The 13540-nt window shown below is 48.8% G+C and overlaps 1 protein-coding gene and 1 long non-coding RNA gene across 2 annotated transcripts in view; one reads left to right on the top strand and one right to left on the bottom strand.

Annotated features, from left to right (window-relative positions):
- nova2 (NOVA alternative splicing regulator 2) overlaps positions 1 to 13540 on the top strand; it is a 43288-nt gene that overhangs the window by 16943 nt on the left and 12805 nt on the right. Inside the window, exon 3 of the mRNA XM_076977270.1 lies at positions 9500 to 9666. Within this exon, the coding sequence (XP_076833385.1) occupies positions 9500 to 9666 (167 nt within the window). The remainder of the gene's footprint in view (positions 1 to 9499; positions 9667 to 13540) is intronic.
- The window catches only part of LOC143478309 (uncharacterized), a 3874-nt gene continuing 2423 nt past the window's right edge, over positions 12090 to 13540 (bottom strand). Inside the window, exons 2-3 of the long non-coding RNA XR_013121726.1 lie at positions 13169 to 13289; positions 12090 to 12908 (exon numbers count right to left, since the gene is read on the bottom strand). This is a non-coding gene — a long non-coding RNA (uncharacterized LOC143478309). The remainder of the gene's footprint in view (positions 12909 to 13168; positions 13290 to 13540) is intronic.

The raw sequence follows: 13540 nt of genomic DNA, 5'->3' as shown, positions 1-13540 counted from the left end.
ATTTAGTCATTTGTGCATTGGACCTATATTTGTACAGCAAATGTTGACGGACTTCAGCATGTTTCTCTTGTGGCACCCAGGCCATATGATTCTGCCCTTTCAGCTATGTGAAACCGCAGACACAAAGGAGATTGCTAATTGCTATTTTGCTGATTCCTAATTGCTATTTTCTTACCCAGTCATCACCGATTCCTTCAAATGCCCCCCAAAACCCTGCAGCACACCCCTTTTACACCAGGGCCCTCCCAGATGTGAGGAACAAGGAACAAGGAGACAGGATGAGATGTGCGAATGCAGGCGGGAGACGTGAAGAGAGGTGGCTTTGAGAAGAAGCCTCTCCTCCTCCCCTTCGTAATGACTGCCGTTTGTACCGGTCCTCGGTCTTGGCCGTGGGGACGGATGGGGGGTTGGACACCGGGCCACACGTGCATCGCAGGCATCACAATCGCTGCTTTCAGCCCCCCTTTCAGGCACGGTTTCACCTCCCTCTCCCACGCGGGGCAGGTGCAGCCGGGAGAAGGCACTTCTCTGAGGCCCCTTTTGTCGCTAAGTGTCCAGCGCCTTGCAGTGCCGCGGCGGGCGCTGTCTGGCCCGCTCCGCACACTCTCGCCGCCAAATCTCAGGAAAGAGGAGAAAGGCCAAGTTTTGCTGCTGAAAAGACCTCCTGTACACACACACACAGAGGAAAAGAAAGAAATGCTTCTCCACGAGTGTCGAGTGGGGTTCTTCCCTGCTCGGAGTGTCGCGACCCCTCCGAGTGTAACTTCCTGCCCGGGTGAGGTTGATGGCACATGCCTTTTTGGCAGACGCTGTGGAATGAAACTCCTCTTGACATACAGAGCTGATGGCGTTCTGTGGATCTACCCAGGTCAGGCCAAAAGAGTTAGGTCCAAACGACAAGCCTCGCGTATCTCAGCGGTTTCCCCCACGGACGCTCAGGCCCGGAGAACAGGCGGCGGAACGACTGTCCCTCCGCATCACAAGCCCATGTTGTCATGGCAGGGAAACCGTGACAACTGCGTGACTCTCTTGCCATGCAAATGCCACGTTACACAGATCCTGTTTGTCCATATGCACTGGGACTGTGTCCGCGACGTGCATGGGAGGATCTGGTTTTAGGTCGTGTGCGTGTGCTGGGTGTCGGGCGCATGTTTTGTATGTCGCCCGTGTGTGCAGAGCTGACGGCCGCTTGGAGAGACACAGACCAGGCCCTCTGGACTCGCTTGGCTCCAGACTCTATTACCTCACTGGAATTCCAGCTGTACAAAATAGGGAACAGATTTTGTGCATGATGTAAAACGGCAAGCATTCTCCCGTCACCATGGATAAGGTTGCTGGCGGGGTTGAGGCAGAGGTGATTAATGGCAATTTTGAAAGCAAGAAAGAAAAGTTTGCAGTCTGAGCAAACGACACACCCTGCCCCCCTCCAGAAAAACAACAACAAAAACCCTCCAGAAAACCTCCACTGTGGTCCTACATCTGTTGCCCTCGGGTTGGTTTGAGAGAGCCTTAGTGGGTGAGCTCTTCGGACTGCCCAGAAAGGCTGATGGGGTGGGGGCAACTTTGGAGGTGAAAGGGGAAACTGTAAATGGAAAACGGGGCTTAAGGGCTGTAGGTTCTGTGGGGTTGTGATTAAGAGCTGAAGCTCCGGGCGTGTTTCCTCCGCCAGTCTGGCTGACGCTCGCAGGACACGAGCACATGGCTCACCGCACGCGGACCGGCCGTCAGACGGAGATGTCTTTCTGTAGTCAGCGAACGCTGGACTTGTTAGGAAGTGAGAGGGGGCACCAGGCTGGGGGCCCGTTGGGGGGGGGGGGGGGGTGGGGGGTGCATCTGCGGGGTAAGAGGGGTTAGTACAATCCAATCGAATTTGGAAGTGCTCCAGACTGGCAGTGTTTAGACAACTTTGACAGACTGCGGGCAAAGGGGGACAGGTGTGTGTTGGGCTCTGAGCACTTGTGTGGAACCCAACACCACCGTAGGGAGATGCCCTCAACGAGCTGAGGACAGAGAGGGGAGAGTTTTACGTGGCAGAGGATAGCGCTACAGCCTGCCCCCCTGCCCCCCCTACTCTCCCCTCCCCAAACCCCCAGAGATCTCCTCTTGCTCATGAGCAGGAATGCCATCCCATACTCACCCGGGAAAAGGTCGCTGCCATTTTGAATGCACATCAGTGCTCAGCAGCAGTGCAACCAGGCCCGCTGTCGTTTCTGTCATGTCAAGTGCCGTGTTTCGTGCTTTCCTGCACACTGTCGTGGACCTGAGATGCTGACTTCAACACAAGGGTCTGATCTCATGGCAGCCCTAACTAGCAGCCCTAGTAGATGCTTTTAAAAGCAATTAGCAACTTCTTATTTCATCCAAGTCTCAACAAAAGGTGACAATGTGGTTTTTTCTGTTTCAGTTAGGTAAATTTCACACTAGGAAAAAACAAGTATTCTTAAAAGATACTGAAACTCCAAACTGACTTTTAGGCTGAGGAAACTCCAAACTAATTAACTCCTACCAAAACGTAATATGCAAGCCAGATACTGTAAGCAGAAAATACTTTGATGTAACCAAAGTCCTTTTGATCAGTCTGCACTAGATACTAATTACCTTTGGTTTTCTACTAATTGGACATTGACATCAGAAGGTTGTTTTTTTTTTTTCATAAGGATTTATGTTCACAGTTAATTTGGAGTGAATGTTTCTTAGGAAATTCAAGGTGACATAAAAAAAAAAAAACAGAAGGTGAATTTAAATGTTGTGATCCTGAATATGGATGCCTGTAGAGCACCACCACATTCGCCAATCCACTGATGATGCCACATTCGTTGATTAATCTGTGGTAATTTGTGACGTCTGACGACAGTCACCTGGGGGTGGTGGTGGTGGTGGTGGTGGTGGTGGTGGAGGGGGTGGAGGGGGGCCAGTGAGGCATTTCTCTGGAGGAGGCCCAGAGCACAGCAGATGTGTGCTGAGTTTGATCACTGATAGCAGGGGTCTGAGCACCCCAGTGCAGCTGCACAGCTGTGGAGGCAGGCAGTGTGACACACACACACACACACACACACACACACACACACACACACACACACACACACACACACACACACACACACACACACACACACACACATATTTCTTTCTGTCATTCTGCAGCTTGTAGAGGCTGCTTCATTATTCATACCAAGGACAGAGGAAGGAGCGGAGAGCAGGGAAGGATCTTAATTAGGTCGCCTGAGCGCCCTCACGGGGGATGATGGGATAGTGGAGGCTGGGGTGGGGGTGACTCCGCCTCTTGTGTTCCTCAGCCTAATGCCAGATAGCCATCAGTCACTGATGGAATCATCTGTACTGACCAAGAATTCACACCAGCTCCAGTTACCTGAAAGGCCTTCAGAGACCGCAAATGTGGTAGGGGTTGTGAGATGGTGTGCACAAAGCGAGTGGGTAGGCCTATGCCTGCATGTGCGGACTTTTGTACGTTAGGGTAGGCATACTCCATGCCTCTCAGTGTGCACTGAGATGAGAGTTGAGAAGGAATCTTTTAAAAATAGAGGGAGTGCATTACCTGGTGGGCCACATAGCTGGCGCACGTAAATGTGTGTGATATTAGCACACTTCAGGGGGGCTAGCACACACAATGCATGAACACACACTGTGCTTTGTTTAGAAGCATGTTTTACCTAAAGCACACACTACACATCAGACACTTCCATGTGGCGGGCTGATCTGAAAACATAGCTTCCCAAATACTTGAAAACACTTAAGCAGTACATTCGCTAGTCATAAACTAAGGCCCCATACAACAAGGAGCAAATGCTAAGCTATCTTTCGGTTTAACCCGTCCTTTCTGCACTCCTCCAAGGCAGAGGAGGCCGTTCAGTTTCATCAGCAATTGGTCGAAGACTTCAAAAAGATCTTTCTTGGATCTTTCTTTAGTGGGCCACATAATTCATGGACGAACATGCTGCAGAAGCCAGAGTTGCAAATGTGTTCACGGTTACACGTAGCACGGGCCGCTTTTCCACACTGTGTTTCCAACTTGCACTGTGTTTAGATTTAGGAAGTCTGACAGCGCTCTATAGTTAATCTGGAACTGTCAAATGAAAGTTCCCCTTGCATATCTCTCAGCGCTGGATCTCAGTGTTAAAAGTCCTGTTCTCAGGGGTGCAGGACTTCGGGCCTGCTTCTGTGTGTGTTTTGCTCATTTCGCACTTTTGTGGAATGTGAGGTGCACAAGGATGGGAGGGAGGATGCCAAGAAACGGCAGTTTGCACGAGGCGTGCCCAAGCAAGGTGTCACCGTTCTCATGAATATTTACGACGTTGCACTAAGATGTCCAATGGGCACGGGCTACAACCCAACGCTCTTTTGCCGAAAGCGTCAGCCGCCAACCAAATGCTTGCTGGAAATTCTTCAACAAAGGCGCTCATGACATACATAGTCATGACACCTTATGGCAGATATGATTACTAACGGTTCTAGAGCAGGCGTCATTTATAACATTGGGCTCAACACTTAATCCGCTGTGGTTGAATAGAGTAATGAAGTATACTAGGAGCCTCAATGGTTTGCTCATGCTTGGCTTGCGCTTCATGCATGAGGATCTCTAGTGCTGCTCTTCAGTGGAACGTCCTCGCCGCTGCCCTGCCTGCTCCATTCCTGTGTTTAGGCATCGCACTTAGTGCAGCTCGTTAACGCGCATGAGGCGAGCAACGTGATTGGCTTAGAAGATACCGGTTATTCATCGCATCCTAATTAGAATTCCACTTCACCCGTCTCTTCGGGGCATTGAGTTGAGCTAATGCAAGCAAGAAATATTTTCAACAAGTATAACTGGCCTAATCGTTTCAGAGGCACCTGGCAGCCCAGTTTAAAACCACCCCCCCCCCCCCCCAACCCTGACCAACTCACACCTCCAAAAGTTTATTTATTTATTTTTATTTTTTTACATTAAGCAACGTTACACATTCTGTCTCCAATAGTCGGAAAGAAAAATCATTTTGGCGTTTGGCATTTATCTCTGCTTCTCTCCATTTATCGTCTCCCTTCTTCCGTGTCACTAGCTTTCCCCTCCCTCTCACTCCACTTGATATCTCTTCAACCAAACACCGTCTCTCTCACTCTCTCTCTATTGAAACATCTCAGAGGAGTGTGAAATAAGGGTCTTCAGAGGGCGAGAGACCGAGCATATGAGAAGGTAACTGCCCAGTCTTTCAGCTGTTTACCGCCATAGGCCCCGTAACCAGGGCAACGTCCCTCTAGAGTTGAGAGGTGGGTGGGTGGGGTTTTTTTTTTTTTAAATCAAGGCCTCTGAGGTGGGGGTGATCAGGCGAAGGCTATTGTAAGAGGAAGTTGGGGGTGGGTGGAGCATACCCTCAATAAGAGTGACATCACCGAAGAGGAATTCACCCTTTCTTCCAAGACCTTTGTTATTCGTTGGAGAGGTTCTTCCACCACTTTCTTGGTGCTCACTCTTCCTTTCGAGAGACCTAAAGGTCGCGCTGCCTTTCTTCCGTCCTGCATCACCGTCCCGCAGCTGGTCCCGTCGGCGGCCCGAAGGTGCGCTGGAAGGGACGCACCACGACCGGTTTCAAGACGCACGAAGTCTCCAAGTTTCCCTGACATAATGACATAAGCACATGTGACGCTCGCCGCCGCTGCCCTGCGCACACAACACCGATCTGCTTTAAATAAAAACACATTACATCATCGGCAGCTGCCCCACAATATTTTCAGGGGGTCTGCCAGTTGCTGTGGTGATCGACTGTGTTGTGGGTCTAGAGAGCCCCCCTTCCCGAACGCCCGTGCTCACACACACACACACACACACACACACACACACACACACACACACACACACACACACACATGCACACTAGCTGGGCCCAGGTGTCTCTCTGGATAATGACTTTAAGCCTGCTGTCCCAGTTGTCTCTGGTCCCTCTGTGAGTGGAGGCCTGGGCTCCTGTGAGACGTGTCCGTTTGGGCTCTGCAGTCAACTGACCCGCAGGAAAATACAAGTCACCGACGACTGCTGATGGCTGGGGTTTTTTTCTTCAGCTCTCTCCCCTCTCCCTCTCCCTCTCTCTCTCTTCTCCCTCTCTCTCTGTCTCTGACACCCTTTCACTGTCTCACTTTCACTCTCTCTCAAGCCCAAAGCCAGGAAACATCTGTAATCTTGTCCGTGGGCAGGGTTGTGTGTTCCAAAGCTCTCCCGAGTTTCACTGGGGACTCGCCGAAGGAGCCAATCAAGGCCAAAACGCGCTCGCGTATGCAGCCACGGTGTGGGGACCTCGTTTCCTGGAAGGCTCTTGCGCTCTGCGTCCTCAGCTCTTCTCTTAGACCCGGCAGCTGCTCTCATTCGTTATGCTGCGCAAGGCAATGTAATTGGTTATTGAGCTTGCAGTTATTTCTATTGGCACGGTGTCCTGTCAGTCACTGGATCGATCCGCCTTCCCTGCCTCTTTGAGCACACTGGGATGTCTTGTGATCAGCACTTTTCAAATAACAGCCATCGTCTCTCCCCAGGGACAAGATTCAGGATCACAGTGGGGGGGTAGTGGGGGGGTTGTGGTGTGCTGACCTACACTACAGCAACACAGAATGCATAAAGAACTGCGTTATTGTGCAGCCAACGTAGGTCTTCCAGAAGTCTTGGTCACTTTGTCTGAGCTTGGATGAGAACTTCACTGAACTCATCCAAAAATGATCTCATGTAGTCACACTATTGAGTCTTTGACTAAAGTTTCTGTATGTGCTGCTTAATCTTCAGGTCTAAATGATCACATATTATATTACAGTGCTTCAAGTACAGTTTTCTGTCTTCTTCTCCAGTTAGCTGCTCTTTCAGCAGCTGGAACTGTTTTTTTTTTTTTTAAGGCAGCCGTACTTCTCAGTCTTCGCCTCTGAAGTGTTTGTTTTAACAGATGCTCGGTTATCTTAACACATTAGATTTCATGTGAAGGATCTCAGGAGCCCAACCTGTCAGGACGAGCTCAACCCAGTGACCGGTATAGAGGAGCGTATGACTCATCCAATTACGTGCAAAATTCCATAAAAACCCATCAGCCCATGGTGGCAGGGTGTTTCCGCAGCTGACGCGTCCCTTTGTTGGTCCCTAAAACCGCAAGGCAGCATTGGTTAGCAGATGTTGCTCCTTAATGGGAGGCACGCACACACACACACATGGACACGCACACGGACACACACTCCTGCACATCAGATTCTGCTGGAGCTGAGGCCATGGACCACCGGACTGAACCTAAATCACAGTTCCGGCTCTGTATGCGGGTTTTACAGCTCGCCACTCGCACAGTGGGCTGTCACTCGTGCTGGCCCAAGCACGTTTCCGAGGGCTTTCCTCTGTCCCGGCTGCTGTGTGTGTGTGTGTGTGTGTGTGTGTGTGTGTGTGTGTGTGTGTGTGTGTGTGTGTGTGTGTGTGTGTGTGTGTGCGTGTGTGTGTGTGTTTGTGGTGCATCAAGCCAACTGGCCATCCTGCTTAGTCCACAGCATGGAATAGTAACTTAAATGTTTATCACAATGTGGCACTTCCCTCTAGAGGGAGGGAGGCAGCCTGCTGAACTTGTGGTGCCCCCCGCCAAGTCCCAACTTCCTGCACACCCCCCAGAGCCATCATACACCACATTCATCACCGCCTGCCAAGTTCCTGTGTCGCCGGCTGTCTGCACATCACTGTGCATCTGAACACTGCCCTGTGCCCTAACTGGGTGACTGCTGTAATGGTACCATGGTTTATGTTTATCAAGCCGATTTTGCCATCAACGGCTGTGGGCACTGTAATGTTAAAACAGATGAATGAAACTGACACTAATACGAAGTGGCTGAGAGAAGTTACTGAGCGACGGTTTGGCTGTGATGTAGTGCGTAGTGGTTGCCTGCCGCTGAACCGGTGTCCCTTTACAGGCTAACCCCCCTCTGATCTCACTGCCAAGGCAGTGGTGATCTGTGCTCTAATAATCTGCCTCCCTGATTGGTCCGTCCCAGATTACTCTTGGGCCACCAGCTGTCGGGAGCTCAGTAAAGCTTTCCTCTCTCTCTACATCTCTACACCCCCCCCCCTCCCCAACTGAGCCATGAGCCTGATGTTCCTTCATTTTGGTGTATTTATAGAGCCTTGTGGAGCCATGTGGGACCTGACCCAATCACATTCACTCCACAAAAACAATGGTAGGCACAAGGAAGCCGGAAGCCCATACTGCACTGCGCCGATAAGGCCTGATTTGCATCCCACCCTCCCCGGAGCCAAAAGACTGAGACTGAATCCTGGCTCGCTCACTCCATCTCACTCTCTCTCTCTCTCTCTTCCCCTCTTTCTCTGCCTGTCTCACCCGTCTCTGGCTTTTATTATTTTGATTCTGGGATGTGAATGCCCTCACCCTCAACTGCATGTCAGGAGACGTTACCCTGGTTTGGGGGGGGGGGGGGGGGGGGGGTATGGTTGGGGGGTGGTTACTGTTGCGGGTGACACTGCATTACCTTCTGAGCTCCACCTCCTGCTAGGGAGCGCTCATGCCAATTCTTATAGACCCGTGCTGAAACCTCACCAAAACCTTGGCTATTTTGTGGACCAGCGTACCTCCAGAACTTCACCCTTAGCGTGTGCATGTGTTCCATATGGGTACACTACTGGTACACTTAAAGAATGCAAGTTGACAACTGATATCATATCAGAATTAATTAAACATGGAGACTTCTGGGCGTCTAATGGAAGGCCGTCTGTGAATAGACCGCCTAAAATAGCAGCACTGCCAGACAACTGTTATTGCAGCTGCTTTCGTAAGTCCAGTACATATGTACGTAGATCCAGATGCTCTAGTCCTGGATCTTCAGTCACTATAACAATGAACTATCAATCATATTTAAAGATTTGCCTGCTTAAAAAGGTTTAACCAAGGGATTTGTCAGCCAGCAATATTACCTTTGAAAGGTCATTTGGTGTGCTGTGCTACACACAATGTTACACCAAACCATAATAGTTGGGGCAACAATATAGAATCTCAGCAAAGAAAACGGTTGATGGTTCAAGATTGAACCGTGAGGAAAAATTGTTACATGGTCGGCATCTTACCCCTCCAAATCATCCACGACAAGCCCATGCTGCACTCCCATCTGTCTGTACCCTTTGGAAACATTTGGAAGATTACTGAGCCTTAAGACAACACCCGACTATCCTGTCTCATCATACGCCACGAGGTTCAGAAAGATTGGGTAGATGTTGTTATAGTGCAGTAGACCAGCTTGCTGGGAACAATGTCAAACATTAAAATGTGGAGAGCCAAGACAGTATCGGGAGTCATAATATAATTTTTGTGGAAATCTGTTATCTTTCACTACAGAACATTCAATGCGCTCATGAATGTAACCGTTTTACTGCAACTTTAATGTGTCTCATTCAACGGAGTGACGAACTGGCCTCTTCTCTTTCTCTCTCTTTCTTTTTCTGTCTGTCTGTTTTTTCCCTCTCTCTTTCTTTCTCCCTGTCTGCCAGGAACGACTGAACGCGTGTGTCTGATCCAGGGCACGGTGGAGGCCCTGAACAGCGTTCATGACTTCATAGCTGAGAAGGTGCGGGAGATGCCCCAGAGTGCTCCGAAAGCAGAGCCGGTCAGCATACTTCAGCCACAGACCACCGTCAACCCAGACCGCATCAAACAGGTGAGACTTCCTGTCCGACCCGCCCCTTCGACACCCCCCAGCCAATCTGCTGTAGCCTCGACTGTCACTTCCTTTTCCTGTTACTTTCCGTTACTTCCTGTTACTTTGTACACAAGGAGTTCGGGATGAGGCTGTTATTTTGGAAGGTCTCACTGTCATACAGCAGAAGAGGTAGACACTAGGACTACATCTAATGCACTTACCTGTTACTTGTATCCTATATACAGCCTCCTAGTCTTGTTTTACTTAATTTAATGTGTTACGGTTCAGAGCCAAATGCAGATGGTTTTTGTTGGAGAAGCGTTTGAATGTGACGCAAGTCTTGGGCTGGCTAGAGTCTGCTAATAAAATCCACATCTTGTAAACACGTCGCTGGATGTCGCAGGAGCAAAAGAGGCAGAGGAGCAGCATTTTAATTTCATCAGCCCACGCTGTAAACATTGTTCTATTCGCCCATAAACAGACCCCCCTCAGTCTCGCCTTTATACTTCAAACAAATGAACTTGCAGAGATCCCGAGTGTGGCTTCATTAGATACTCCACCGATTACGCTCTGCCTGTTTAAGACTGTCTCGCTACTTGTCGCTTCTCGAATTTTGTTATATTGACCCTGCAGGCTTTTTTTTTCAGCATCGATTGCTTTTGTCTAATTGGCATTTCCTCAGTTACACCCCCCTGCAGAATGAGTAGAGTACCGAACCCAGTATATGCATGTGTGCATTATTTAAATAGAGAGGCACTTTTCCCCTCCACTGTGACTGTGCTAACCGTACTACTAAAGGCCCAACTTACAGGATCGTCCCTCAAACCCGACGGAGTGAGTTACCGCCTCCTGCAACCTAATTATTAAATCACGGACCCGAGTGTCACACTGCACGCCTCTCAGTGGGGTAGGGGGGGGGGTAGAGCGCTCCTGCACACCGTCACGCGAGCGCCCCAGTTTAGCGCAGCCTCCAAACGTACCTGTGCACTGGGCGGGGCGGTTGAGCATCCGTGTGTCCGAGCCGGTCCGAGCGAAGCAGAACCAGGGCGGCCGTGCTGGCATGTGGGTCGTTACGGCACCCCTCGGGGGAGCGTGCTGGTCGACTGATGTAAGCTAAGATGCGAAGTCATGTCAAGCAACAGCTGGCAGCCGGATCGACTGCCGCTAATCCCGCAGCCAAATGGCGGCCGGTGAGGGAGCGCGGCTGACGCTGAGCTCCGTCTACGGCCCCCGCAGATCCCCACTGGCACGGTGCGACGCTGCACAAGGAGAGAGCGCTGAGTGCCTTTTATTGCTCTGCCTTAGATGGCCTAATAAATTAGGGAGCGAGGCTTGTTAATTCCTTTTAGTGAAGGAAGGGAGCTTGCTCTGTGCTGTCCTCCTTTGGCCAGGATTGTCGCACAGGCTCAGAATACGCATGGCAGTTGAATTTATTTCAGGTAGTTGTAGTTTTTATCCAACTGACCTCAAAAAGTACCAAGTCAAAAAGTAAAAAAAAAAAGAAAAAAAAGGATGTCACCTCTGGAGGCATGTGACCAGAGTGTTCCCATAGTTACTGACTCCCTCTAGTCATCTCCTTGAACCTTGTGACATTTTCAAACCAGGTCAGGGAAGCATCAGAAAGGCGGGGGGAGGCAGCGGTCGTGAGAGAGTCTGAACGTGGCCGGCTCCTGCCTTGTTTGCTTTCTCTCTCCCTTTCGCTGCCTCTCCCTCTCGTGGATTCCATGGGGCGAGGCCGGTTTCCCTCTGACCTCTTCCTCACTGGAGCACCACCTGTTTCCCACATCCTGTTATTGCCCGCTTCGCACAGGAAACGGCTCGCAGAAGCGCAGGAAGTTGGGAGTCTGAGCACCTCCAGGAGGGCTCTTTGCACACACCCAGAGGGAGCAGTCGTGAGTGCTTTTATTTTTGCACGGAGAACAGGAAAGGCGGCTTGATTGCGAGGAACACAGCTGTGTAATGGGGCCCAACAACGGCTGGTGAGATTTAGGCTGCCGGATCTTGAGTTTCTTTGGTAGGAAAAACTGTGACGTTCATTAAAGCAGCGAATGTGAGAATAAGTGCTGTGTTTTTGTCATGGATGACATGACCTTTCTGTTGAAACAAAGAGGGCTCCTTTTTACAAATGACCCAGATTTTTGGGGACCTTTAAGGAGTCGTTTTTACTGCATTGTTGACATAGTTGCTTCACCTCAAAAATGTCAACATATGGCACTGATATTGTATATTGTCCTGTATGTGCAACTGATATTGTATATTGTCCTGTATATGGCATTAATATTGTGTAATGATTATGAAGATGTTTTCTGCATTTAATTATTATTCATGGTACTCAACATTAAATGTTGAGAAGAAATACAACAAATCTGTTAACAAGAAAAGGTCAGAACTCACATTTCAATCAATATTTTATTGGACCCTCAAATAGAAATGTTTGTGTGTTTTGTTTATTTGTTTTTCATCTGCGTTTTATCGGCAGTGGGGATTGCCTTTAGTGGTTACGGTACTGCTATTCCAAACCATCCACTCCCCTCTAGACAGAACCAAATGCAGCCTATTTAATTATCCTGCACCTTGAATCTAATAAGAGTTCTCAATGGAGCGATGCATACTTACACACACACATACACACACACACACACACACACACACACACACACACACACACACACACACACACACACACACACACACACATACACACACACACACACACACACACACACACACACACACACACACACACACACACACACACACGAATGAGATACTCATCTGCTAAATTAAAAGCGACATCAGGAAAATTGGTATAACATCCGAAATGGGGTAAAAAAAAATGCTTCTGCCTCACACTAAACCTCCCCCCTCTCCTGTCCTGGTCTCTGGAGAACTGGATGCAGCCTGAAATATTTTATGCCATTTTTAACCTTCAAATCCATCTGCCGGTTTGTGAAAAAGGTCATTCTCTCTCTCTCTCTCTCTCTCTCTCTCTCTCTCTCTCTCTCTCTCTCTCTCTCTCTCTCTTCATTAAGTATCGATCCAATTTGAAGTGTAGCCGATGCTGAGGGGAAGCCTTGCACAACACTGGTTGTCTGACAAGGAACGTGTCCCAAATACTGGGCTCAGATATCTTCTTGGAGAGTGCAAGGAGGAGCTGGCTAGGGGTCTGTGTGGGGAGAGAGATGGAGGTCTTTTGGGGAGAAAGGGTTGGTGTTGCTGTTCTGTGCGGATGTGCCCATGTACATTATGTAATATTTTCCCTGAAAAAGAAAAAAAAACCTGAAATACTTCCAGTATATTGCATTTATTTTTTTTGTATCATGAGTCAGCGTTTCCAATATTTAACCTCTAACATTACTAACATTTTAGCAATATGGAAAATATAAATGTAACAACATCATACCGTGTTGAACATTTAATGTTTGTGTTTGCATTCGGCAGATCCTAAGAATCTGCATGTCTAGTTTCTCATAATCAGTGTCAGAGTGTGTTTATTAATACCACATGTGCTTTTCCTTACTGTATGTGTTTCTGACAGCATAAATCTGGCCTCCAGACTTTGTTCATGCCTCGTCTCTGACCTCCTGGGATATTAATTTGTTGACTTTGGACTTCTTTGATGAATACAGGTCATGAGGTGTCTAAAACACAAGAAAAATTCATGTTAAGCCCAGCTCTAATAAAATCTACATTTGTAAAGAAGATCCGTTATGTTACATTGTGCTAGATGATAGAGGGAATGGATCATGATAATTAGAGCCTTAACCTCCCCAAAACGCCTCATTCAGATTAATCAGTGTAATGGTACACGTTACTGTATATGTATGTATATTCTATATGTATAGTCTGAGAGCTGATGTGTGTGTGTAACATTATTTATGTATTTATTTAT

The sequence above is a fragment of the Brachyhypopomus gauderio genome, chromosome 16 (assembly GCF_052324685.1).
Source record: "Brachyhypopomus gauderio isolate BG-103 chromosome 16, BGAUD_0.2, whole genome shotgun sequence".
NCBI lineage: Eukaryota > Metazoa > Chordata > Actinopteri > Gymnotiformes > Hypopomidae > Brachyhypopomus > Brachyhypopomus gauderio.
This window is presented reverse-complemented; position numbering and strand designations above follow the sequence as displayed.